The sequence below is a fragment of the Dendrobates tinctorius genome, unplaced genomic scaffold, assembly GCF_039654945.1.
Source record: "Dendrobates tinctorius isolate UK_male_01 unplaced genomic scaffold, ASM3965494v1 ptg000232l, whole genome shotgun sequence".
NCBI classification, from domain to species: Eukaryota; Metazoa; Chordata; class Amphibia; order Anura; family Dendrobatidae; genus Dendrobates; species Dendrobates tinctorius.
The window spans coordinates 2,560,662-2,587,973 of NW_027361899.1; the positions used below are offsets into that span (position 1 = coordinate 2,560,662).

Below are 27,312 nucleotides of genomic sequence, written 5' to 3' on the forward strand. Positions count from 1 at the left end.
AAGCCAGAACAGGTTTACCATATTAATTTGCTTAAACCCTGGAAAGATAGAGAGCACCTTGGTGGGGATAGTCCGCTGCCTGCGTTTCAGATGGAGAAGACTCCATCACCTCGGAGCGAGACAGGAGAAATCTGCACCGTAGTCAAAATAGCAAATACTTTGTCTCCTAAACAGGTTCAGGAGGTCAGGGAGTTCATTAGCCGAAATACAGATGTTTTTTCAGAGCTCCCTGGACGCACCTCCCTAATCCAACATGACATTGTCACGGAGCCACAGGCCAAAGTCCGACTAAAGTCATATCGGGTGCCTGAGGCCCGGCGACAAGCCATCTCGGAGGAGGTAAGAACTATGCTGCAGTTAGGGGTCATAGAAGAGTCCCAAAGTGAGTGGGCCAGCCCTATAGTCATAATACCGAAGCCTGATGGGCAGCTAAGGTTCTGTAATGACTTTAGAAAACTTAATTAAATTTCAAAATTTGATGCCTACCCTATGCCCCGGGTCGAGTTGATAGAGCGGTTTGGGCAGGCACCGTATTTTTCAACCCTTGACTTCACAAAAGGTTATTGGCAGGTACCCCTAACAGAGGCGGCGAGGGAAAAAACGGCTTTTGTAACACCCGAGGGGCTGTTCCAGTATAAGGTGTTACCCTTTGGGTTGCATGGCGCACCAGCAACGTTCCCGCGATTAATGGATATTGTTCTCCGTCCCCATCGCCGCTATGCCTCAGCCTATCTAGACGATATTATTGTGAACAGCACCGACTGGGAAAGTCACTTAGCAAAAGTGCAGGCAGTGATAGCCCTGCTTGTCGCAGAGAGTCTAACTGCCAACCCAAAGAGCTCCATAGGGTTGGAGGAAGCTCGGTACTTGGGTTATGTCATTGGGAGAGGAGTTCTCAAGCCCCAAGTAAGCAAAGTGGAGGCAATCCAGAACTGGCCCCGTCCCCTCACAACAAAACAGGTAAAAGCCTTTTTAGGTTTGGTGGGATATTACAGGCGATTCATTCCCAACTTTGCAACCCTGTCCGCGCCTTTAGCAGACTGCTTAAAGGGGAGGAAATCTGTGATGGTCTGCTGGAATGATCAGATAGAGGAGACCTTTGTAAAGTTAAAATTGGTACACCAGTTCTTATCACACCCGATTTCAAAAGAGAGTTCATTGTGCAGACTGATGCCTCTGAGATAGGGCTCGGTGCCGTGCTGTCTCAGGAAGTTAACGGGGAAGAGCATCCCGTTAGCTTCCTAAGCCGGAAGCTTACCTCAGCTGAAACCTGGTACAGTATTGTGGAGAGAGAGTGCCTGGCCATCAAGTGGGCACTGGAATCATTGCGCTACTATTTGCTGGGGAGAACATTTCGGTTGGTGACAGATCATTCCCCTCTTACGTGGATGAGTCAAGCTAAGGAGAGGAATGCCCGAGTCACCAGGTGGTTCCTGTCCCTGCAAAATTTTAAATTTTCAGTGGAACATCGGGCAGGCAGACTACAGGGGAACGCAGTTGCCCTGTCCAGAGTTCACTGTATGCCATGTGTCCACCCCTCTAGGGTTGAATATAGGAGGGAGGTATGTGGTGCAGCAAAGGGTATAGTGCTGGATGGGAGATACATTTCTCCCAGCAGGATAAAGTTTGGCTGGGATTTTCCCTAAAGTGAAGGACCTGCAATGATGTCACCTTCACGTGATCAACCCATGTGATGTGTACCTCACCTGTGGGAGGGGTTATGGGCTATGTAATGGAGGTTGGTGTTTGGCACATGGTGAGTGTGTGTGGAAGACATTAGGAACTTGGCTGGAGCTAGCCTCAATTTGTTTGTTGGACTATTTGTGCTGCAGAGCTTTACCAGCAAGACTCAAAACAACCCTGGGAATGGCAACTGGCGGACGCCGCTGACCTGGCAGCCGCTTAGTTAAGCCCGTCCCATCCAAGGGTGAGTCTGAGACCAGTGGTTCTCCAAGCTGGAGTATATTTATGTTTTTCCTTTCTGTTAACCTGCTGCTTAAAGTGACATTAAACCACTGAAGTTGGACTCTAAGGGCCCCGTCACACATAGCGACGCACCAGCGATCCCGACAACGATCTGACCTTGTCAGGATCGCTGGTGTGTCGCTACATGATTGCTGGTGAGCTGCCAAGCAGCGCTTAGAAACCCGATGTGTACCTTAGTTACCAGCGCGCTTGTGCAGGGAGCTGGTAACTAAGGTACACACAGGGTTTCTAAGCGCCGCGCGGCACTTAGAAACCCGATTTGTACCTTGGTTACCAGCTCCCTACACCAGCGCGCTGGTAACTAAGGTACACATCGGGTTTCTAAGCGCTGCGCGGCGCTTAGAAACCCGATGTTTAGCTTAGTTACCAGCGCCAGCTCGCTGATCGCTGGTCTCCCGCCTGCCACACGCAGCGATGCGTGCTGGCCAGCGGGAGACCAGCGATCAAAAACATGTCCTGGCCATTCCAGGACGATCAGCGATAACCGGCAGGGGGGCCGGTCGCTGGTAAGTGTCACACACAGCGATCTCGCTGGTGAGATCGCTATGAGTGACGGGGGCTTAAGCCTGTGTGTTGCCTCATTACTGCGGCCCTGCCACTGCCTACAGATCCCTACACTGTTTACACTGCAAGGTAATCATGAATCCAGCGTTCTGAAGAGCACACGAGCACAATGATCCTCAGTGATTACCCCCTAATCCATAAGTGCACCCTCTAATTGTTCCTTCTGGGCTTCTCCTTATGTGCCTGCAGGGGGGGTCTGCATGGGGGAGGCTAAAAATTGGTAGTGTCCGCATAGGCTGCAGCTCAGAGCAAAGCTCCATGGTCCGCAGTTACTAATGTATCTGTGCACAGTTTTCATGCACTTTACTTCCTAACTGCTGAGCAGCATATTCTTAAGGAGAAACTAAACTTTTCTTTATTTAGTTTCTGATCATTCTTTGTGGCGTCCTGAATATTCTCCATTGCTTTATCTTATTTCCCAGAGGAGCTGTTTTATCTGCCTTGTTCTTGCACTCAGAGCAGCTGATTGAGACTGCAGCAGTTCCAAGGATCCATACTCCAGTGTGATCTTCTCCGCTCCCCTCCCCATCATCAGACAATGCCTATTACACTTTCCCCCTCTTATCCTGGGGAGGGAAGAAGAGAAGATCACACTGGAATCAGACAGACAAAACAGCACTTTCAGCATGGAGCATGGGAGAAAAGGAAGCAAAATAAGGTAATGGAATATATTCCAAAGATTCACGACTATGCAAACGCTGATCAAAAATTACATTTACAGAAAAAAAAGTTTAGTTCTTGTTTAACCATTTCCTCTGGAATTTGCATTTGTCCCATGAGCGCCAGTTTGCAAAGTTGGAGTGAAAAGTTCTCCGTAATACATTAATGAAAAGTAACTCTGGATTTGTTTGTAGGAATAATCATAATAGCAGAATTAATGTTGCAGAGCAGCACTCGCCGTTTCACATTTACATCGGATTGCGTTGCTGCGTGCTAGAATTACTGTGATTAACCCTTTCTCTACCACCTGTACCACCTGTTCATGTCTTGCTGGCAGCTTAAATATTGTGCAACTATTCCATCCGCCAGGTGAGAGAGAATGGGTTAATTACATCAGATCTATCTTCCACTTTCTATTTAGTTTTGTGTTCCTGGAAACTAGAAGTCACCTTTCTTAAAGTGAAACTTTCTACCGTAAAACACAAGAGGAGGAGCCGTGTCCTCATCTCTCAGGTCTCATTGATTTGTGATCTGGAGATCTCCGGACATCGGGCCCCATATCTCTCCTGTGAGGACCCTGCAATTTCTGCTGATCGGAGAAATGGAGCAAAGTGACAACAGGTAAGAGGGGAAATGTCTGCAGGAATGTGGGATGATAGCGGTGCACATATGGGGACATGGAGGGACAACAGGTGGAGGGGAGGACGACAAGAATATATTGGACCGCTGTCCTCCCCCACCCTGGACACATTCTTACAGCTGTGGATGTCTGCACCATGTGACACACGAGTAACCTGCGTTGTTTGCGGCTTTGTAAAAAGGCGCCAAGAACTTTGCCGTCTCTTCCTGTTACTGTAGAAGGAGCAGAGAGAGGGATCGGCAGCCGCGTTGTCAGAGCCGAGACGCGTTTCACGGCTTTTGTCCAGGTGTCAATTTATCATAAGTTATTTAACCATTTCTTGTCCTGAAGGCTTTTCTGTCCTCTCCATTTCTTTGAAATATTTTGTTCATAACTCATTATAAAATCAGTGGCAGACCTGTACTGACAAGATGGGGGCGCTCCTAATCTACTCAGTAGCACTGAGAGAGGGTCACGAGCAACATCCTGCTCCTGTCCCCCTCTAAGAAGTGTCAACCAAAGCCCCCATTACGGGTATAATGATAACCAAAGCTTTTCCACAGAAATCACTCCAAAGCAGTACACTGAGATCCAGGGGTCCCCACAATCCCCCCATTCAGTGTTCTCCCAACACACTGTCACATCCAGCTTTGAGCTCCTCCTCTAACAGGCAGGACCATCCTCCAGCGTACCAGACCTAAATCATCTCTGAACCCCTAAGACCAGTGTATGTGCATCCAGATCTGCTCTTCTGTGCAGGACACTCACACAATCCACCATGCGCTCTTCATACATGTTTGCTAGACCTGGAGCTAATGCACCAAGCTGGCAGACAGCCGCGAGCCACAATTCATGGGACCACGAGCCACATGTGGCTCCCGAGCTACAGGTTGGGGACCCTTGTATAAGGGAGTCAGAGGATGAATGTTTCCATGACCATCAGCGATCTCTCCCGACTCCTCCAAACACATGAATGATCGGCTGAGTGTTCAACTGTTTTCAATGGAGAGAGAGGAGTAATCTACTAACAGACAACCCCATCCCTCTGCAGAATCCTCTGTCCTCTTCCTCCAGACTCCCCTGTCCTCTTCTTCCAGACTCCTCTGTCTCCTCCAGGCTCCTCTGTCCTCTTCCTCTAGACTCTTCTGTCTCCTTCAGGCTCCTCTGTCCTCCCCCACACTCCTCTACCCTCCTCCTCCAGACTCCTCTGTGTACTCTGTCCCCTATAAACTCCTTTGCCCCCTCTAGACTCCTCTATCTCCTCCGGGTTCCTCTGTCTACTCTGTCCCCTCCAGACTACTCTGTCGTGTCCCCTCCAGACTCCTCTGTTCTCCTTCAGGCTCCTCTGTGTACTCTGTCCCCTCTAAACTCCATTGCCCCCTCTAGAGTCCTCTGTCTCTTCCAGACTTCTCTGTCTCTTCCAGACTCCTCTGTCCCCTCCAGACTACTCTGTCCTCATCCAGACTCCTCTGTCCTCCACCAGGCTCCTCTATACTCCTCCTCCAGACTCCTCTGTGCCCTCCAGACTCCTCTGTCTCGTCCCCTCCAGACTCCTCTGTTCTCCTTCAGGCTCCTCTGTGTACTCTGTCCCCTCTAAACTCCTTTCCCCCTCTAGTCTCCTGTGTCTCCTCCAGACAGCCCCCTAGAGAACAAATGGACAGGGGTTCAGGCATCCAACCTGCCACTCAGTATTACAATGAGGATAAACGTTCCCTGATCTACCGGTCTGTGGGGGTCTCAGAAGTGGGGCTCCCACTGATCGGCAAGTTACCACCTGTCCTGCAGGTAGACGATAACTTGTCTTCACCTGACAGCCCCCTTAGTTATCACTAATGTTGTGTGAGCAGGAAGATCTCATCCAGAACTCACATTACCCTCCGGGCACCCACCGGGGACTGAAACCTTTTTAACTCTTGTTCTACTGTTTGGACAAATGCATAAAGGACAACTCCTAAAACACAAATACTAAGTGTTGGATTGAACTCTGGAAGGATCAGCAAATGGCACAGTTATTCTCTATAACGACGTCTTATTTCTCTTTTTATAACCTCATTAAAGCTCTGCTCGGATCCCGAGCCTTATGAGCCTTTTTATGCTGTTGGTCCTATAGAGGGGCGCAGAACAATGTTCGGACCCCGTGCAGTCCTGCAGCGTCTCATGATGCACAATCCCACCTGCTGTGGAAGTCGTGGCCCCCTGACCTCCGGGCCCCTGTGCATCAATAAGCCCGCAGCCGGTTCTAAAGCTTTTAACCCTTCCTTGCTGTACAGTGCGGAAATGTCTTACTGCCTTCGATAAATTTCCACTAGAAATGTCAATCAGGTGCTACGTAATGCGCTTTTTGAACATTCTGTGTCGGACACCAAGCACATTGCAGGCATTGATTTCACCGGTCACACAAAAAAATCATCAGCACAGGTAAGATGTCCGCTCTATGGAGTGTGATGCGCTGATTCTATAAATCTGCTCAGTTTTGCTCTATCAGATAAAGTTTCTGAGATAGAAGTATTGCTGTTAATACGTTATTTCTGCATTTTCAGTGTACGTGGCTTTTCCTGTGATTCCCATTTCTTTGCTTGTCTTACTTAATTGTGAATTTTCTTACAGGGACGACATCAGTAAAGGTTTTAGCGAGTTTTATGGGAAGGAGTACTGACAGTGAAGTCAACCAATGACGGCTTCTCGGAAAGTCACATGTTATGGGGAGGAGCTAACTGTTATGAGGCGGTTAGATGTGAGTCAGTCAGAAAAAGCTGGTGATGGCCGCAAGGACTGGTGTGTGAGACTGACGGGAGACATAGAAGGGAAGGCACCGGACAGCCGCCATTGTGAGACGATTTTCACTGCATTTGTGGGAGGGCAAGTCGCCTCAGAGGGAAGAAAACAGCTCAGCCATTGAGGAGTAACTGAGTGAGTGTCTCCACTAAGAGAGAACCTGAAAGCAGCCAATATCCAGACTGCCTGTCTGCAAATGTTCATCTGTAAGGAATAGGCTGACCCATTTACCTCACAACGGTACATAGTTATCTACCTTCTGGAAACGTGCGTTGGGGTGGCAGGAGCACCCTCTCCATACCTTGTCCTCCTATGGAAGTCTTAAATATGAACTGTGTTGCACTGTATATGCACTCTAAGCAGCAGCATTTTATATTGTAAAAGGCCATTCTTTATCATGATTATACGGACAGAGCATAGGATATAAGGGTAAAATATGCACTGAGGACTCAGACTAACATATGGAATTGCAGGCCCTGACATGGTATCTGCATTGTCCACAGAATTTGTTTTTATTCTTATTTATTAAATAAAGATTAATACTGATTTTTACATGGTACATACGGTAAACTTTTTTTTCTTTGCTTTTTGAGTTGCTAATACTAAGTTTTGAGTTACGTACATTATCATAGTCTTGGGTACATTTTGTTGTTATGAAAGATATGTAGCAGAATTATTAATCCACACAACTACACTACAATCTGCTATTATTCAATGTGTTCTCAGACATTTCATTCTTTTTCCTTAGATCACCCTCAGAAGATGAAAGTCGTTCCCAGGAGACCACGGAATCTTCTAGAAGCTGTCAATCCAGTATGTAGTACAATGCACACAATAATCTCCCATTTGTACATGTGCTAACACCATGCTGTTAACTGTTTTGTATTTCCACTTATCTGTGTTCACAGGTCTAGAGATGGATTGTTCAGAGCCATTCAGTGACCAAACTGGGGGTAAATAGAAAATACAATAAGTTAAAATAAAAAAAAACATAAAAAAAAAAAAAATGGATTTGTCATTCAGTGACCTGTAAAAAACATCAGTAAATGTTGCAAGCTATGGGGACCGCTATGGGGTCAAACTTTACTCCCAGTTGTTCAAATGACTTTATACCCACATAAATAGTTTCCCTGTCCTGCTCCTACATGCATCAGCATTATTAGGGCTCCAGCTTTCTAACTTCTCCCATGTTGCAATTTAATGTCATGACTTGCATTCATCAAATAAATTAATGATACTTTATTTTAAAGAAAATTAAACCAAAAATCAAATCAAAACATATTTTTTATACATTAATAAAAATAAAATACCTTATTAATCATAATAATAAATCAGTACAAAAATACAAAGAAATTGCCAGAACAGACAAAAAATACTCTACATAACAAAAACACAAAAGAGAGGTAATAGCAACAACGCCTATAGGTCAAATGTAAATAATGACTGTAGATGTATCAAATTTCAGCTACATATTAGTGGCAACTCTGCTCAAAGCAGTAATTTGTAAATAAATTAAGCTAATATATAGTCATGATTAGAAATACAGAATAATTATATGCCATTCAGAGCAATCAACAGTAAACACCTGATCAAAACATGATCCTAAAGAGTGGCTTTACCTACTGATGCTGATTGGTGTAACCACTCTTGTGAAATCACATGCAGGTTTCACAATCTTTGTCAGGACCTCTTGACAAAGATTGCGAAAAGTATGTCAAGGTGTTTGCACAAGAGTGGTTACACCAATCTGCATCATTAGATAAAGCTTTAGGGCCCCATCACACACAGCGATCTCACTAGCGAGATCGCTGCTGAGTCACAAGTTTTGTGAGATCGCTGTGTGTGACAGCGATCAGCGACCGGCCCCCCTGCCGGGTATCACTGATCGCTCCTGGAAAGCCCTGGACATTTCTTTGATCGCTGGTCTCCCGCTGGCCAGCACGCATCGCTGCATGTGACAGGCGGGAGACCAGCGATCAGCTGGTAACTAACGTACACATCGGGTATCTAAGTGACGCACGTCCCTTAGAAACCCGATGTGTACCTTAGTTGCCAGCTCCCTGCATCAGCGCGCTGGTAACTAAAATACACAGCGATGCCGCGCGCTCGGCGTTGCTGGTGCTGATTGCTGATGAAGCTGTCTGTTTGACAGCTCACCAGAGATCACATAGCGACTCATCAGCGATCCTGTCACGTTGATATCGTTGTCGGGATCGCTGGTGAGTCGCTATGTGTGACGGTACCTTTACAATCATGTTTTGATCAGGTGTTTACCATTGACTGTATAGCTGTGATTTTTTGCTTTATGTTTTGTGGTTTTTTTGTTTGTATTGGGGATTCCTTTGTAATTTTGTACTAATTTATTTGTGTGATATTTGTAATTAAGTATTTTTTTCTCATTTATGTACAGAATTTTTTTTGTATTATATTATTGGTTTAATGTTGAAAGCTTTTGTCTAGTAATTTATTATGCTTTGCTTATATACGGCCATAATATTCTGCAGCTCTGTACAGATATCATCATCACTGTCCACATCGGGGCTCACAATCTAAATTCCCTATAAATATTTGGAGTGTGGGAGGAAACTAGAGAACCTACAGGAAACCCACAAAACACGAGGAGAATATACAGACTCTCTGTAGATTAGAGGTCTCAAACACGCGGGCCGCATGCGGCCCCTGAGGCAGGCATCTGCGGCCCGCAGTGCGCCACATGTCTCACTCCCTGAGGCAGGTAGGTGGAAGGTGCGCATTCAGGAGCTCACGAAGGCTGTTCTGTGTGCACAGGACCTAGGATGATGTCACAGGAGGGGGAGGAGTCAGGTGTCACATGATCAGGGGCCTCAGTGTGTGCAGGACACTGCTGTCTGTGCTGGTTGTCATAGTTCTGGATGAGGGTAAGTTTATGTGTGGGGTCAGGAGGGGTTTACATGGTGGATGTAACAGAGCCGTGTGTGTACGAGGTGGACGGAGCAGAGCCGTGTGTGCGAAGTGTATGGAGCGCAGCCATGTGTGTACGAAGTGTATGAAGCGGGGTGTACGGAGAGGAGCCGCGTGTGTACGAGTTGTACAGAGCGGAGCCGCGTGTGTACGAGGTGTACGGAGAGAAGTCGCGTGTGTACGAGGTGTACGGAGAGAAGCCGCGTGTGTACGAGGTGTACGGAGAGGAGCCGCGTATGTACGAGGTGTACGGAGCGGAGCCGCGTATGTACGAGGTGTACGGAGAGGAGCAGTGTGTGTACAGAGCGGAGTTGCATGTGTACCAGGTGTGCGGAGAGGAGCCGCGTGTGTACGAGGTGTACGGAGTGGAGCCGAGCCACATGTGTACGAATTGTACGGAGTGGAGCAGCGTGTGTACGAGGTGGACGAAGTGGAGCCGTGTGTGTACGAGGTGGACGGAGCGGAGCCGCATGTGTACGAGGTGGACGGAGCGGAGCCGCGTGTGTACGAGGTGGACGGAGCGGAGCCGCGTGTGTACGAGGTGGACGGAGAGGAGCCGCGCGTACGAGGTGTGCACGGAGTGGAGTTGTGCGTGTACGTGGTGTGCGGAGCCACGTGTGTACGAGGTACAATAATTTTGTACTGTATTAAGTTTGAATGGAATGCGGCCCGCCAGCTTAAATTTTTTTTTTTATGTGCGGCCCATTTACTCTGCCGAGTTTGAGACCCCTGCTGTAGATGTTTTTCTTGGTGGGATGTGAACCTAGGACCCCAGTTTTGCAAAGCAACAAAGCTAACCACTGAGCCCCTAATCGGTGCTAATCACTGAGCCACCATACAGTGCTAACCACTGAACCACCGTACTGCCACAGATGTCAATTCCATTTCCACATTGCTTGAGTTGATTTATGTAGGATTATATGTCTTATAAAGGACTCTTGGATCTGTGAAGGTTCTGACCTCTCTGTTCACTCTTCCTTTTCCACTGCAGAATCCAATACACAGGAGATGAAGAGCGCCTCCAGTAGCCTGGAGTCATGTATGTAAATGTTCACCTTGGGTTGGAGTGTGTGTGATGTGATCTTCTGATATAATTGTCTAATTTCTATTATTTTTAAAGACATGGATTGTTCCGAGGAAACCGAGCAGAATGAGGAAGAAGAGACCAGTAATGAAAACAACAATAACGGTATATGTCAGAAACTGTGAATCAGACTTTATTGATGTGCCTTTCTGGGGCAGCTGAGACCTGATGTTTTTAGTTTGGAAGGGAGCCAATTTTCGTGGCCTATTCCAAGCCTATTAATATCAGACCGCAGCTGTGTGCCTAGCCTTTACTGGTTATTAATTATAGGGGTACCCAATGTCATTTTTTGGGGGGGTTCCCCTATTTTAATAACCAGTAAAGGCTAAGTATACAACTTTGAACTGATATTAATAGCCTGGGAAGCTCCATGGGTATTACCCCCTTCTTAGGCTATAAACATCAGCCCCTAGCTGTCCTCTTTCCCTCTGCTGGTTATTAAAATTTTAGGGATCCCACACCATTTTTTTCAGATATTTATTAATTTATTACTAAAATACATGCACAGTAAGATGCACACGCAAAGCAGTGATTATATAGCTCACTCACATATTTTTATCTATGTAATCTATATACAGTGGGGAAAATAAGTTTTTGATACACTGACGATTTGGTAACTTTTCCCACCTACAAAGAATGAAGAGGTTATTAATTTTTTATTGTAGGTACACTTCACCTATGAGATACAGAATCGTAAAACAAAATCCAGAAAATCACATTGTATGATTTTTAAATAAATAATTTGCATTTTATTGCACAAAATAAGTATTTGATACAATAGAAAAGCACAAATTAATATTTGGTACAGAGACCTTTGTTTGCAGATACAAAGATCAAATGTGTCCTGTAATTCTTGACAAAGTTTGCACACACTGCAGCAGGGATTTTGTTCAGGTTTCGGGGCTGTCGCTGGGCAACATTCAGTTTCAGCTTCCTCCAAAGATTTTCTATTGGACCACGTCAGGACCTTGAAATGCTTCTTACAGAGTCACTCCTTAGTTGCCCTGGCTGTGTGTTTGGGTCATTGTCATACTGGAAGACCCAGCCACGACCCATCTTCAATTCTCTTAATGAGGGAGAGAGGTTGTTGGCCAAAATCTTTTACATAGTTACTAAGGTTGAAGGGAGACTTTAAGTCCATCTAGTTCAATCCATATCCTGTCCTAACTTGCCCTAACATGTTGATCCAGAGGAAGGCAAAAAAAATCCCTTGTGGTAAACAGTAAGCTTCACATTGGGGAAAAAAATTCCTTCCCGACTCCACATACGGCAATCAGACTAGGTCCCTGGATCAACGCAATATTAAGGAGACTACTGTATATACCCTGTAATATTATACTTTTCATCCAGGCCCTTCTTAAATTTTAGTAGGGAATCACTCATTACAACATCATATGGCAGAGAGTTCCATAGTCTCACTGCTCTTACAGTAAAGAATCCGCGTCTGTGAGTATGCTTAAACCTTCTTTCCTCCAGACGTAGAGGATGCCCCCTTGTCCCCGTCACAGGTCTAAGAGTAAAAAGATCATTAGAAAGGTCTTTGTATTGTCCCCGCATATATTTATACATTGTAATAAGATCACCCCTAAGCCTTCGATTCTCCAAACTAAATAACCCCAAGTGTAATCACCTGTTTTGGTATTGCAGACCCCCTAGTTCCCTAATAACCTTGGTCGCTCTTCTCTGCACCCGCTCCAGTTCAGCTATGTCTTTCTTATACACCGGAGACCAGAACTGTACACAGTATCCTAAGTGTGGTCGCACTAGTGACTTATATAGAGGTAAAATTATGTTCTCCTCATGAGCATCTATGCCTCTTTTAATGCATCCCATTATTCTATTTGCCTTTGCAGCAGCTGCCTGATACTGGCCACTAAATGTGAGTTTGTCGTCCACCCATACACCCAGGTCCTTTTCAGTGACAGTTTTGCCCAGTGTTTTACAATTAAGCACATAATTATACATCTTGTTCGTTCTACCCAAGTGCATGACCTTACATTTATCCCCATTAAAGCTCATTTGCCATTTATCAGCCCAAGCTTCTAGTTTACATAAATCCTCCTGTAATATAAAATTGTCCTCCTCTGTATTGATTACCCTGCAGAGTTTAGTGTCATCTAAAAAATATTGAAATTCTACTCTCTATGCCCCCTACAAGGTCATTAATAAATATGTTAAAAAGAAGCGGGCCCAAAACTGACCCCTGTGGTACCACACTGCTAACCGTGACCCGGTCCGAGTGTGCTCCATTAATAACCACCCTTTGTTTCCTATCCCTGAGCCAGCTCTTAACCCACCTACACATATTTTCCCCTATCCCCATTGTTCTCATTTTATGTATCAACCTTTTGTGTGGCACCATATCAAAAGCTTTTGAAAAGTCCATGTACACCACATCCACTGCATTCCCTTGGTCCAGTCCGGAACTTACCTCTTCATAAAAGCTTATCAGATTAGTCTAACAGGAACGGTCCCTTGTAAACCCATGTTGATATTGGGTCATGAGGTTATTCTTCTCCAGATACTCCAGTATAGTATCTCTTAGAAAACCCTCTAGGATTTTACCCACAGTTGAGGTTAAACTTACTGGCCTATAATTTCCAAGTTCAGTTTTTGTCCCCTTTTTGAATATTGGCACCACATTTGCTATACGCCAGTCTTGTGGTACAGACCCTGTTATTATTGAATCCTTAAAGAATAAAAATAATGGTCTATCTCTGACTGTGCTTAATTCCTGCAGTCCTCGGGGGTGTATCCCATCCGGGCCCGGGGATTTTTCAATTTTAGTGATTTTTAGACGCCGCCGTACTTCCTGCTGGGTTAAGCAGATGACATTTAATGGAGAATTTTTATCCCTGATCATGTTATCCGTCATGGGATTTTCTTGTGTAAATACTGTTGAAAAAAGTCATTTAGCATATTGGCTTTTTCCTCATCCTCATCCACCATTTCACCCAGACTATTTTTAAGGGGACCAACACTATCATTTTTTAGCTTCTTACTATTTATGTAGTTAAAGAATATTTTGGGATTATTTTTGCTTTCTCTGGTAATGAGTCTCTCTGTCTCAATCTTTGCTGTCTTGATTTGCTTTTTACAGAATTTATGTAATCTTATGTAGTTAGTTAATGCCTCATCACTACCTACTTGCTTTAATTCGCTAAATGCTTTATTTTTATCTCTTATTGCGCCCCTTACAGCTCTATTTAGCCATAGTGGTTTCCTCCTATTTCTCGCATGTTTATTCCCATACGGTATATATTGTGCACAGCTCCTATTCAGGAGGATAATAAACGTCTCCCATTTTCTTTGTGTATTTTTATGTCTCAGGATATCGTCCCAGTTAATTGCACCAAGATCATCTCTCATCCATTGGAAATTTGCTTTCCTGAAGTTTCGTGTCCTTGTAACCCCTCTACTACACATCTTATTAAAGGATACATGAAAACTTATTAATTTGTGATCACTATCCCCCCAGTGACCCCCAACCCTTACATTTGATATGCGGTCTGGCCTGTTGATTAATATTAGGTCTAGCAGTGCCCCCCCTCTTGTTGGGTCCTGAACCAGTTGTGAAAGGCTCCCTTTAATACTGTGCAGTCATCCTGTCCCCTTTGTAGAAAATCACCCCCAAAGTATGATGTTTCCCCCACCATGCTTCACGGTTGGGATGGTGTTATTGGGGTTGTACTCCTCCTCTTTCTTCCTCCAATCTGAGGGGAGTTGATACCAAAAAGTTCTATTTTGGTTTCATCTGACCACATGACTTCTCCCATGCCTCCTCTGAATCATCCGGATTGTCATTGGTGAACTTCAAATGGGCCTGGTCATGTGCTGGTGTGAGCAGGGGACCTTGTGTATGCAGATGAATTTTAATCCACGATGGCGTAGTGTGTTACTAACGGCAATATTTGAGTCTGTGGTCCCAGCTTGCTTCAGGTCATTGACCATGTCTTCCCATGTAGATCTGGGCTAATTCCTCACCTTTCTCAGAATCATCCTTACCCTACGAGGCGAGATCTTGCATGGAGCCACGGACTGAGTAAGATTGACTGTCACCTTGTGTTTATTCCATTTTCTAATAATTGTGCCAACAGTTGTTGCCTTCTCACCAAGTTGCTTGCCTATTGTTCTGTAGCCCATTCCAGCCTTCTGCAGGTCTACAAGTTTGTCCCTAGTGTTGTTAGACAGCTCTTTGGTCTTGGCCACTGTGGAGAGGTTGGAGTGTGATTGAGTGTGTGGACAGGTGTCTTTTATACAGGTAACAAGTTCCAACAGGTGCAATTAATGCAGGTAATGAGTGCAGAGTAGGAGGCTTCTTAAAGAAAAACTGTGAGAGCCAGAATTCCTGCTGGTTGGTCGGTGATCAAATACTTATTTCATGCAATAAAATGCAATCTAATTATTTACTGCTACTATGTGATTTTCTATTTTATTCGGTCGTCCATGACAGCACCACCTGAGAGAGGGGATCCGCCCTCCGGGAACAGGAAATCCTACAGATAAATAAGGGCGGCCCCTCTCCCACGCATCAGTTGGTTTCCTGTTCCTGGAGGACAGGATTCCCTACAGATCATACCATGATGGACGAGGAATCCCCAGGCCGGCTGTCCGACTCAGGTAGCCGGGGGGGTCTCCTACCTCGGGCAGTGCGGAGCCCCCTGGAAGCGCCACGGTGGCCCGCGGAGGGTTCCTCGACAGTGTGCGGGGCAGGTGGGGGCGGGGTCTGGAGGATGCCCGTCTCCTGGGCTAGCGCCGGCAGGTATGTATGGCCTCTACCTCCCCTAATCCCGGCCCTGGTGGTGGTGCTGTTCCCTCGGCCCCGGATCGCGTTCGGGGTGGTGCGGCTGCGCCTCGGTGGCATTCGGGGGTGCTGGGTGTGGGGCGCCGCCATGTCGCTGGGGCCTGCGCGTCCTCGTGCGCGCCCAGACCGGGGGTGTGCGGGGGGGGCGGGGCCGGGGGCGCCGTTGGTCGGCGCGTCATCGCGCGTGCCCGGGCCGGAAGTGACGCTGCGGGGGGCGGGGCCGGTGGCCTGCGCGTCCTCGCACGCTCCCGGGCCGGAAGTGACGCGGCGGGGCCGGTGGTGCGGTCGGCCTGCGCTTCCTCTCCTGCGCCCGGACCGGATGTGGCGCGGCGGGGGCGTGGCCAGCGGCGCCGGACCGGAAGTCAGGTGCCGGCGCCCTCCTCTCTCCCTGTGTGTCGCTGGGCGGGGGAGGCGCGGCACGCACGGGAGTGACGTCGGGAGGGAAAGAGGGAGGGGGCAAGAATCAGCCCCTGGCCACGTCACCTGCAAACCCGGATGACCGGGGGGAACAAAAAGGGCACAGAGGCACTAGCGAAGCGGCTTCAGCTCGGATGCAGGATGGACGAGCAGGAAGCACCCGTGCCCCAGCTGGACAAAGAGCAGGAACGTGCCTCAGAGAGGTCCCAAACCAGCTCCCTGCAAAAGAAGAAACGAACTGGACAATCCGGCCATAGAAGTTCCTCCAGGCCGAAGGATCCAGCTTGCCCCCCCCCCCCCGCCCCCGTGATCCGGTACCTACGCCTTCTGCTCAGGGTAAGAGATCTTCGTGAATGTGCCCTGACGCAGTGTCCCCCTTATGTTTTTTCTCCTATAGGGGAAGAAATGTACTGACAAGGCAAAAAATAGGGAATGCGCCCTTTGTAAATGCGCCTTGCCAGATGCCTACCCTAAGAGGCTGTGCCAGTCATGCATACGGCAGACAGTAAAAAAAAAAAAAAAAGGGGAAGAAAGGGGGGAGGCGTAGACCCCAAAGGTTACAAGCATGCTTCCTTGCTCTGTCCCCCCTCCTGTAGGTGGCAGAAGAGACCCCTGACTTCGCTACAAGTCTAAGGGAAATAATCAGAGCGGAGGTTAAAGCCCTAAAAACTGTACCCCAGGGGGAGTCGTCTAGGAAGAGAAAGAGGGCAAGCTTCTCAGAGTCAGGCTCTTCAGCAGACCCTGGAGGGAACGAAGACTCCTCAAACCCCTCCACCTCCGCGTCCTCTTCAGAGGAAGATGCCAGCCGTTTCTGTCTAGGTCTTGACCGAGTGGACAAACTAGTCAAAGCAGTCAGGGCTACCATGGGGGTAACGGACGCCAGACCTGAACGGCCAGCACAGGACCTAATGTTTGGGGGGTTAGACCCCAAGAAGCGAAAGTCGTTCCCGTTGAACGACAAAGTCCAGAGTCTGATTAATAGAGAATGGAGGAAACCAGAAAGAAAAGGTTCCCTACCACCAGCCTTTAAACGGCGATACCCCTTTGAGGACCCTATGGTGACTAAATGCGACAAAGCCCCGAAATTGGATGCAGCAGTAGCTAAAGCGTCCAAAAAATCCACTATTCCCTTCGAGGACATGGTCTCTTTAAAGGATCCGCTGGATAAAAAGGCGGACTCCTACTTAAAAGGCACATGGGAGATGTCAGCTGGCGCCCTGAGGCCGGCGGTCGCAGCTACCTGCACGGCCAGATCTATGATGGTCTGGTTGGACCAATTAGAGACACAGCTAGTGGACAAAGCCTCCAGGGAGTCTATTTTAAAAACCTTACCTACCAACCTAGGATGCGGCAGCCTTTTTAGCCGATTCTTCAGCAAACTCTGCGAGAATGGCGGCCAAAGCCGCAGGACTTTCAAATGCAGCCCGACGGGCTATATGGCTGAAATGTTGGCCCGGGGATATCCAGGCCAGATCCCGGCTTTGCTCCATCCCATGTGAGGGAGAATATTTATTTGGGCCCGTCCTAGATGAACTTTTAGAGAAAGCGGGCAATGATAAAAAGAAATTTCCTTCCCTACCCACCACTTCCTATAGGCGTCCCTTTGCTAGGAAGAGATTTTTTCGGAGGAGGTCATCCAGGGACCGGGGCAGATGGGAAGATAAGAAAAGGAAAGGTACCGGCTTTATATTTGGAGGGGGACGCCAGGAAGCATCCCGTGAGTCCAAGAAACCTCCCCAATGACTAGAGGCCCCGGTGGGTGGTAGACTATCGGCCTTCTACCCAGCCTGGTCGCGGATCTCGAACAGTAACTGGATCCTGGGGTTGGTGGCCGTAGGCCTAAAGCTCGAATTTGCCTGTATCCCCCAGAACAGCTTTAGAGCCACTCCACTTAGATCCTCCTTGGCAGAACAAACTGCCCTAGAATCCGAGATTATTGATCTATGCCAGAAGGGGGTACTGACAAAAGTGCCAGAGGCAGAGAAGGGCGAAGGCTTCTACTCCCCCCTATTTTTGGTCCGTAAATCGGATAATTCCTACAGGACCATAATTAATCTGAGGGCGCTTAACAAATACCTAGTCATTCGACCTTTCAAAATGGAAACGATCAGCTCCACAATAAAGTTTCTTTTTGAAAATTGTTTTATGGTGGTGTTGGATTTAAAGGACGCTTATTACCATATACCCATCTATGCGTCCCATCAGCGTTTCCTGAGAGTAGCAGTTCATTTGTAGGGGTCGTTACAGCATTTCCAGTATGGCGCCCTTCCTTTTGGTATAGCAGTCGCCCCCCGAGTATTCACTAAAGTTGTATCGGAAGTTATGGCACATCTACGGGAGGCAGACATTCTGGTAATCCCCTACCTGGATGACTTCCTAATCGTAGGGAAAACAGCAGCCCACTGTCTGGATCAATTGCAGAAAGTAAAATTGGCCTTAGAAAAATTAGGGTGGCTATTAAATATCAAGAAATCCCATCTACAGCCCAGGAAAGTCCAGCAGTTCTTGGGCTTAATCCTTGATTCACAAAAACAGGAATGTCGTCTTCCTCCCAATAAATTGGTGCGCCTACGCCAGCAGGTCTTGAACGCCTTTAATGGCCCTTCCATGTCTCTTAGGAGGGCAATGTCCCTCCTGGGTTCTCTCTCATCCTGCATCCCCGCGGTGCGATGGGCCCAGTTCCACACAAGGGTGCTACAGGGCGAGGTTTTATGCCACCAAAAAATCTTGGGCGAGTATTTAGAAGGCCAGTTGACTCTATCCCAACACACTTTGAGGTCACTCGAATGGTGGCTAGACGAGAACAATCTAGCTAGAGGGGTGCCTTGGGAATATAACATCTCCCGGGTAGTCACCACGGACGCAAGCCCTACGGGTTGGGGGGCCCACATGGGGGACACCTTGATTCAAGACCTATGGGATAGTCATCAGTTGAAAATGTCCTCCAACCTGAAAGAACTAACAGCCGTAGAGCAGGCAGTTAAAAAATTTCTTGTGTATCTACAGGGGCACCATGTTCGTATATTCTCCGACAATCAGGTCACTGTGGCTTACATCAACCACCAAGGCGGCACTCGGTCCAAGTCCCTGATGGAGGTAGCAGAACGACTGTTCCAGTGGGCAGAGCAACATCTCCTGTCTTTAACAGCTCTGCACATAAAAGGAAAAGAGAACACCACGGCAAACTTCCTCAGCCTCAACCTTCTAAAGCAGGGAGAATGGTCCTTAAAAGCGTCCATCTTCAACCAGATAGTACAAAAATGGGGACAGCCAGAAGTGGACCTCTTTGCCACCAGAGAGAACAGGAAGGTGCCTCAGTTCTGCTCCCTGAATCCCAGGGAGAACCCTCTGGCAGTAGATGCTCTGTTAATCAAATGGGACTTCAGGCTAGCATACGCCTTTCCTCCCCTGACTCTACTTCCCCTGGTGATGAGGAAAGTCAGGAAGGACAAAGCGAGGGTCATAGTGATCGCCCCGTTTTGGCCCAGGAGGGCATGGTTCTCATGCCTAAGGACCATGTCGGTATCCGACCCTTGGGTCTTACCAGACATCCCAGACCTCCTGTCCCAGGGCCCAGTTTACATCCCCAGGTAGCTGGCCTACATCTGACGGCGTGGATTTTGAACGGGCACTGCTAAAAAGGAAAGGTTTTTCCCCGGCCCTAATTAACACCCTGCTTAAAAGCAGAAAGCCGGTTACAACAAAAATCTATGTCAGGATCTGGAAGAAATTCCTTCAGAGTTCAGGGGTAGTAGCTGGACAGTACACTCCTATAGCACAGATCTTAGAGTTCTTGCAAAAAGGTCTGGATATGGGACTCTCCACCAGCACCCTTAAGGTACAGGTGTCGGCTCTAGGGGCACTATTCAACTGCAACATCGCCAATAACCATTGGATCAGCAGGTTTATTAAAGCAACAGGCAGGTCCAGACCGATAGTGAGGAATAAATTCACGCCATGGGATCTAAACCTAGTCCTTACGGCCATGACAGAGGCCCCGTTTGAGCCTATATCATCAGCTTCCACGAAAAACCTGTCCCTTAAAGTGGCTCTCCTGGTAGCGTTAACATCAGCCCGTAGAGTGAGTGACATCCAGGCACTATCCAGACTCCCTCCTTACATACAATTCAGGGATGATAGGGTAATTCTTACACCCGATCCGGCATACCTGCCTAAAGTAGCCTCCAGTTTCCATAGAACTCAAGAGATAGTTCTTCCATCCTTCCTCCCTAATCCCGCGAACGATAAGGAAAGGAAATTACACACGCTAGACTTTAGGAGATGTCTCCTAGAGTACCTGGCAGTCACCGACCCCTGGAAAAAAGATAATGCCTTATTTATTTCCTATCAGGGCACTAGAAAGGGCCTTAGGGCTTCAAAAAGTTCGCTAGCGAGATGGATTAGGGAGGCCATTTCTGTAGCATACGCCTTCAAAGGCAAACCGACCCCTGGCAAGCTGAGGGCGCATTCCACCAGGGCCATGGCAACCTCGTGGGCCGAGAGATCGGAGGTCTCAATCGACCAAATATGTAAGGCAGCTACTTGGTCTTCTCCGAGCACCTTTTATAACCATTATAGACTAGACCTGGGTGCTTCCTCAGACCTCTCCTTTGGTGTCAGGGTTCTGCAGGCTGTAGTCCCTCCCTAAAGCTGATATTACTCTCTGTAATTCTCTCAGGTGGTGCTGTCATGGACGACCGAATAAAGTCGTGGTTACTCACCGGTTAACGGTATTTTTCGGAGTCCATGACAGCACCCGTATATTCCCTCCCTTTAGTTTAATTTGGGTGTGCACTTCTTCCTCTTATATGTACACGGGTAATTGATAGTCGTGTAGAGTATTGTATATAAATTATGCTATTAACCATTGCGGTCCTCTTGTGCTCTGTAAACCAACTGATGCGTGGGAGAGGTGCCGCCCTTATGTATCTGCAGGATTTCCTGTTCCCGGAGGGCGGATCCCCTCTCTCAGGTGGTGCTGTCATGGACTCCGAAAAATACCGTTAACCGGTGAGTAACTACGACTTTTTATTTTTAGATTCTGTCTCTCACAGTTGAAGTGTACCTGTGATGAAAATTACAGACCTCTCCATTCTTTGTTGGTGGGGAAAATGAGGGGAAATAACAAACTCCTTCATAGAAAAATAGCCATGTCTATTCTATCATTAAAACCTAGCGGACCTGTCGCAGGGAGCGCATTTAAACAAAATCTTATTAAAACGAGGATCCAGGTGGATTATTTTCCCTCATCTCCTCTAAGTTGATAGGAGAACTATGTCACATATGCACACATGTGGCTTTTCTGGTTGGTGCTTTTTGCTGGAGCCTTTTATTGTAGTTTTGATGAACTTCTACATAATTGAGGCAAAGATACTTTTCTTTATCTAGTTCGCTTTTTCCCGTTGTAATTTAATTGTATAGTGACCTGTTTTTTGTTTGCATAATATAGGTACACATATACATTGTGCGTCTTCGGTGTAGCGGTTTTTGTCCGTTAGGATTGGGATTTGTTACTGATAGTTCACTTCTGTGTTCATTCACAATAAGATATAGCTATGGAGGTATCTAGAGTTTTATGAGAATGCTCATAAAATGGATATGTAGTTGCATTAATGGGTAATTATTTTTAGGTTGCTGCATTTCTTTTTTGCCCGCGAGTATAACAATAGTGAGACATGTTGGTCTCTGGATATATATAACTGTAGATGTTTTCCATAGAAAAAAATGGTAGTCTTTGATATATGAATATGTATTGTAATTAATAATCTCTCGATGTAACTAACTATTTTTTCTGCTTGTGCATCAAGTTCTATTTATACTCTTTGTACGTTGTAATGCATCTCAGCATGTTTTTAATTCACTAATGTCACTTAGACAGCAGCTGTGGAGGGAGGAGGTACGGAGTGATGTGATTTTCATATGAACCCGTCACTTCCCCCCACTGTCTGACCCGTTGAAGCGCTCAAACAGCGCGAAACGGCCATTGTCAGCCTTCCTTGCACTCCTTATGTCACTCCCCCGACTTGACATGTTTTTTATATGTCATTAAATCAGTGAAACTTTCATCTTGACGAGTGCGACCTTTCCTCTTTGCATGGATTCCCAGGATTAACTGTTTCCAGGTCTGGCACCCGAGATTCCCAGCTGGTGGTCTCCTGCATGCCGCACATCATCTGAAGTTATATGGTAACAGCGGTGCCGTCCGCTTTTTATCTTGTGCTTTGTTATTTCTGGTAATGTTGATGATTATGGCTTACAGCCAATGAAAACCCAAAAGTCATTATCTCAGGAAATTAGAATATTTAACAAAAAACACCTGCAAAGACTTCCTAAACGTTTATAAAGGTCCCTTGGTCTGTTTCAGTAGCTCCACAATCTTCCAGTAGACATGCACTCGTGCTCAGATGGTCGAGCGTGTGGTGATGGACAGATTCCTCCACTCCTTTCCCAGGCCAATACAGACCTGGGTTGCCCAGGGAGACCCCCAGGATGCAGAATACCAGGTTGTTGAGAAATCCCTTGGGAAATCAGATATCGCCTCTTCCCCGTACTGGGATACCCAAAGGGGGGCTGGCTCACCATGGAGGGTGTCTAGATCCACAAATGGGGGGGGGGGGGGGCGTCCGTAAGGCTGTTATTAAGGACGTGGTCTGTTGGCGATTTCACAACCCTGGACACGTAGCCGCCCAGTGTCATATGTCCCCTGAACCAATAGACTGCAGCCTAGACAGACCTTGCTCCTATTACGCCTATCCGGCCTGCAGCATGGCCTGTCAACTCAGTGAGTGGCCGCAGGCCTGTACCATGTCCGTCAATGGGGTTTTGGTTCTTGGACTTTTGTACTCTAGAAGTCTAGTGACCCTAGTCAGTGCTACACTTCTCAACTAGTTGATCCCTATTAAGGTTTTGGGCGTCCTCTGTATACACGCAGATGCCAAGGACTACCCTCTGGCCAGAGTGATCATGGGAACAAATTGTGGTACTAAGTCAGACTGTTGCTACAGCAGATCCCGCAGGAGCTACGGCAGCAGATGCAGCTTCTGGCAACCACCATCCAGGGCAGGATGAGCACCCCAACCCCAGTCCTGACTGATGACTGTTATGAATGATGAGTCACCGGAGGAGGAAAAAACAAAAATGCAAGCTAAGTCCAGAAAACCGGAGAGGTTGGTAGCTAGCCGATTGCAGACCCCTGATCCTATTCACAACAACTAACAGTAGCCGTGGAGTGTTCCTACGGTGGTCCTAGACGCTTCGTCAAAGTCGGAGAACTAAATAAGCCTAAAGAAAGAAAGGGGAAATCTAAACTGCCCCAGAGCAGACCCCAAAGCAATAGACAGCCCCCAACATGTATTGTCGGTGAAAAACAGATGAAAACACAGACAGAAAGACAGGCAGAGCAAACGATGGGGCCCAACTAACTAGATAGGACAGGACAGAAAAGATGCTGGCTGCAATCCGCAAAAACCCTACCAAAAATGTCCCAACACGTCTGATAGGAAAAAAGGCCCTGAAGTCATTAGACTTCAAAATCCCTATATCAGCACTCCAATATATTCTGAAGACAGAGCAAAAGAGATTTAACCGATCAGGGACAAAAAATAGAACTTCAGCAAAAACCCCAGCCGGGGCTGGCTGAGGACAAATCTAAGCAAATCAGACAAAAACTCATGGAACAATAACAGCGCAAAACTTAGCTTTTGAAGACAGGAACTGAACTGGAGGCCAGAGCTCAGAGAATCACCAGCAACCCTGCAGGGCGTCGGCTGCCTTATATCCACTCAGAAATTCCGGATGTCCAATCGCCATCCACCTGTTCAGGTGACAGGTCTCTCCCATCCAAATCAGTTTCACCACCTCCTTTCACCAGCAGAGGGAGTTCATCAGACATCAAAGGTGAAGGAGAAAATGAGCTCACAACAGATGACGCCCACATCCGGAAGGCAGTAAGACGGGCTTTGCAAAAAATGACTTCCAGGGATGATGTTGAGGCCTTCCTGATGGTGTTTGAAAGGGTCGCCGAGAGGGAGAAACTCCCGCCAGAGCAGTGGGCAGAGGTGCTGGCACCATACTTGACGGGAGAACCCCAGAAGGCATATAATGAATTAGCTTTTCAGGACGCCAAAGAGTATGGCAAGCTAAAAACTGAGATTCTTGCACACTTGGAGGTGACAATGACTCTCATGGTTTCATCGGGTTCACCATTGGGCGTATCACCAGGACAAACCACCGCGCTCCCAAATGTTTGACCTATTGCACCTGGTCCAGAAGTGGCTGCAGCCAGAGTCCTCTATGCCTGCACAGATGGTAGAACGGGTGGTGATGGACAGGTTTGTGCACTCCCTGCCAAGGCCCGCACAGACTTGGGTTGCCTAGGGTGATCCCCGGGATGCCGATGGACTGGTCGAGAGATACCAGGGGATAGAAGGTTCCGTGGAAAAGCAGCCCACTCCATATGGCACCCAAGGGCCAAAGGGGCGGGGGAGGTGGTGCCCAAGGTTCTTACGGGTGATATTGTTTGCTGGAGATGCCACGGCCCAGGCCATATAGCCACCCGTTGTCCCCTGACCCCTGAGCAGATGGAATGGAGCATGGGATGCCTGTGTTCATATTACACGTATCCAGCCTGCAATGTGAACTGTCCACCCAGCGAGGGACCACAAGCGTGTCCCGTGAAGGTAAACAGGTAGGAGGTAACGGCGCTGCTAGACTCCAGTAGTCTAGTGACCCTTGTGAGGGACACCCTTCCGCTTCAACTGATCCCGGGGAAAAAGGTCGGCGTGCAGTGCATTCATGGTGATGCTAAAGACTACCCTATGGCCAGAGTGCACATTGAAACAGCCCATGGTACTGAGTCCCATGAGGTCGTCATTGTTCGGAACTTATTGCACCCTATAATTATAGACGGGACTTTTGCTTATTTTGGGGGGAGGGTTCTGAGTTCGCTGGCACGAATAGGGAACCAGTGAACCCTAATAAGGTTTCACCACACCCAGAGGCAGACAGGTTTCCCTTGTTTGTCCTTGTGGGGCATGAGGAGGAAGTGTCCCCTGTAACTGACATTCCAGAGTTAGGGGTGACCCGTGAAAATTTTGAGACTGGCCAACATAGGGACCCCACTCTCAAAGAAGTCTTCAACAATGTCACTGTCACTAATGGGGTTGCACAGGAGCCGGGGGGCTAACACAAGGTTTCCCTATTTTATGATGAGTGGGGAGTTGTTGTACTGGGTCACGAAAATAAGGAAGGAGTTGGTGGAGCAGTTAATAGTGTCGGGGCAATATTGACGGAAGGTGTTGGACATGGCCCATTCACACGTCTTGGGGGGGACATCTGGGAGTGCAAAAAAACGCAGGAACGGATTGTTCAGAGGTTCTATTGGCCTGAGTGTCACCGGAAAATATTAAACTATTGCAGGTCCTGCCCCACATGTCAGTTAACCGCCTCCACCTCTTTCGGAGTCCCCTCATGCAATTGCCCATTATTGAAGTGTCGTTCGAGAGAATTGCTATGGACTTGGTCGGTCCCCTGGTTAAATCAACTCGTGGGCATCAGTATATATTGGTCATCCTGGACTATGCCACACGCTATCCTGAGGCAATTCCCCTGAGAAACTCCTCCGCGAAGAGTATAGCCCGCGATTTGGTCCATGTGTTTTCCCGGACAGGTTTACCGAAGGAGATCCTGACCAACCAGGGAACACCTTTTATGAGTAATGTGATGAGGGAGTTATGCAAGGTACTGAAAATGTCCCATTTGAGGACTTCAATGTACCATCCTCAGACAGATGGCCTTGTCGAGAGATTTAGTAAAACACTGAAGAGCACGCTGCGGAAAGCCATAGAGAAAGACGGCAGAGACTGGGACTGTCCCTTACCGTATCTGCTGTTCTCCATCCATGAGGTTCCACAGGGGTTCTCGCCCTGCGAATTTTTGTATGGCCGACATTCACAAGGTCTCCTGGATATAGCCAAGGAGACCTGGGAATCCGAAGTCACGCTCCACAGAAGCATCATTGAGCACGTGGCACTGATGCAGCAGAGGATGGTGAAGGTGATGCCCATCGTGAAAGGACACCTCCTCCAGGCACAAGAAGCTCAGGCCAGGGTCTAAAACCGGTCAGCCAGAGTGAGGCAATTCCATCCAGGAGACCGAGTTCTTGTGCTAATTCCTACAGTGGAGAGCTAGTTCTTGGCCAAATGGTAAGGGCCGTATGAGGTGGTGGAGAAGAATGGTGATATAAATTATAAGATTCATCAACCAGGAAGATGGAAACCATATCAGGTCTACCATATCAACCTCATCAAGTCATGGAAAGACAGGGAGCCGGCTGGAACACCGTGCTTGCTATAGTGGAGACACTGTCGAAGGCCCAGAAACAGCAGTGCCAGGAATTACTCCAGAAGAACAGGGACGTGTTCTCGGAATTGCCGGGGTGCACAAAGGTTGTAGAACACGAAGTTCTGAAGCAGCAACATGTGTGCGTGAACTTGAAACCTTATCGGATTCCGGAGTCCCGTCGAGAAGTGATCTCCAAGGAGGTGGAGCGCATGTTAAAACTCGGGGTCACTGAGGAGTCCAAGAGCGGTTGGTCAAGCCAAATTGCCCTGGTCCCAAAGCCTGATGGGGAATGGAGGTTCTGCAGCGACTATCAGTAGCTGAATGAGATCTCCAAGTTCGACACATATCCCATGCCACTCGGCGATGAGCTAATCGAGAAATTTGGACCTGCAAGATACATAACCACGTTGGATCTGACAAAGGGATATTTTGGCAGGTCCCCATGGCACAGGAAGCCAAGGAGAAGATTGCGTTTTCTATGCCGGACGGATGCTTCCAGTATGTCCGGACTTCAGGTGGCTCCAGCGTCCTTACAGAGAACTATGGATAGAATCCGTGCACCCCATAAGAAATACGCCACTGTGTACCTGAACAATATTGTTATCTTTAGCCTGGAGTGGTAGAGTCATCTAGAAAAGGTCCAAGCGGTGTTTGATGCTCTAAAGAAGGCGGGGTTTCAATAAACCCAAAGAAGTGTGCCTTGGGGAAAGAAGAAGTCAAGTACCTGGGTTATGTAGTGGGTCGAGGCAAGATCAAACCCCAACTCAGTAAAGTGGAGGCAATTCAAACATGGCCGAGACCGCTGTCCAAGAAGCAAGTTAGAGCCTTCCTGGGAATCGTGGGATACTACAGGAGATTCATCCCGAACTTCGCCCTGATGGCCCTCATGGCCACACCCCTGACTGATCTCCTTAAGGGGACAAAATTAATAATGGTTATTTGGTCTGTAGAGGCACAAACGAGGTTTCACAAAATGAAAGGATCTCTATGCAAGCAACCGATTCTGGTGGCCCCTGACTTTATGAAAGAGTTTATAATCCAAACAGACGCCTCAGATGTCGGTTTAGGAGCAGTCCTTTCTCAGGAGATACACAGGGAGGAGCACCCTGTTCTCTACCTGAG

The 27,312-nt window shown here is 47.6% G+C and overlaps 1 protein-coding gene across 8 annotated transcripts in view; it reads left to right on the plus strand.

Annotated features, from left to right (window-relative positions):
* The first annotated feature begins 271 nt into the window (after positions 1–271).
* LOC141060009 (uncharacterized) overlaps positions 272–27,312 on the plus strand; it is a 106,629-nt gene continuing 79,588 nt past the window's right edge. Inside the window, exons 1-6 of one of the 8 annotated variants that reach the window (XM_073556257.1) lie at positions 286–339; positions 3,632–3,831; positions 7,353–7,417; positions 7,513–7,557; positions 10,536–10,583; positions 10,665–10,733. In XM_073556257.1, coding sequence (XP_073412358.1) covers positions 3,812–3,831; positions 7,353–7,417; positions 7,513–7,557; positions 10,536–10,583; positions 10,665–10,733 — 247 coding nt within the window. In that variant the 5' untranslated portion in view covers positions 286–339; positions 3,632–3,811. Of the gene's footprint in view, positions 340–2,436; positions 3,209–3,631; positions 3,832–7,352; positions 7,418–7,512; positions 7,558–10,535; positions 10,584–10,664; positions 10,734–27,312 lie in introns of those variants that run through there. The other 7 variants (XM_073556260.1, XM_073556261.1, XM_073556258.1 and 4 more) reach the window with 7 other exon arrangements.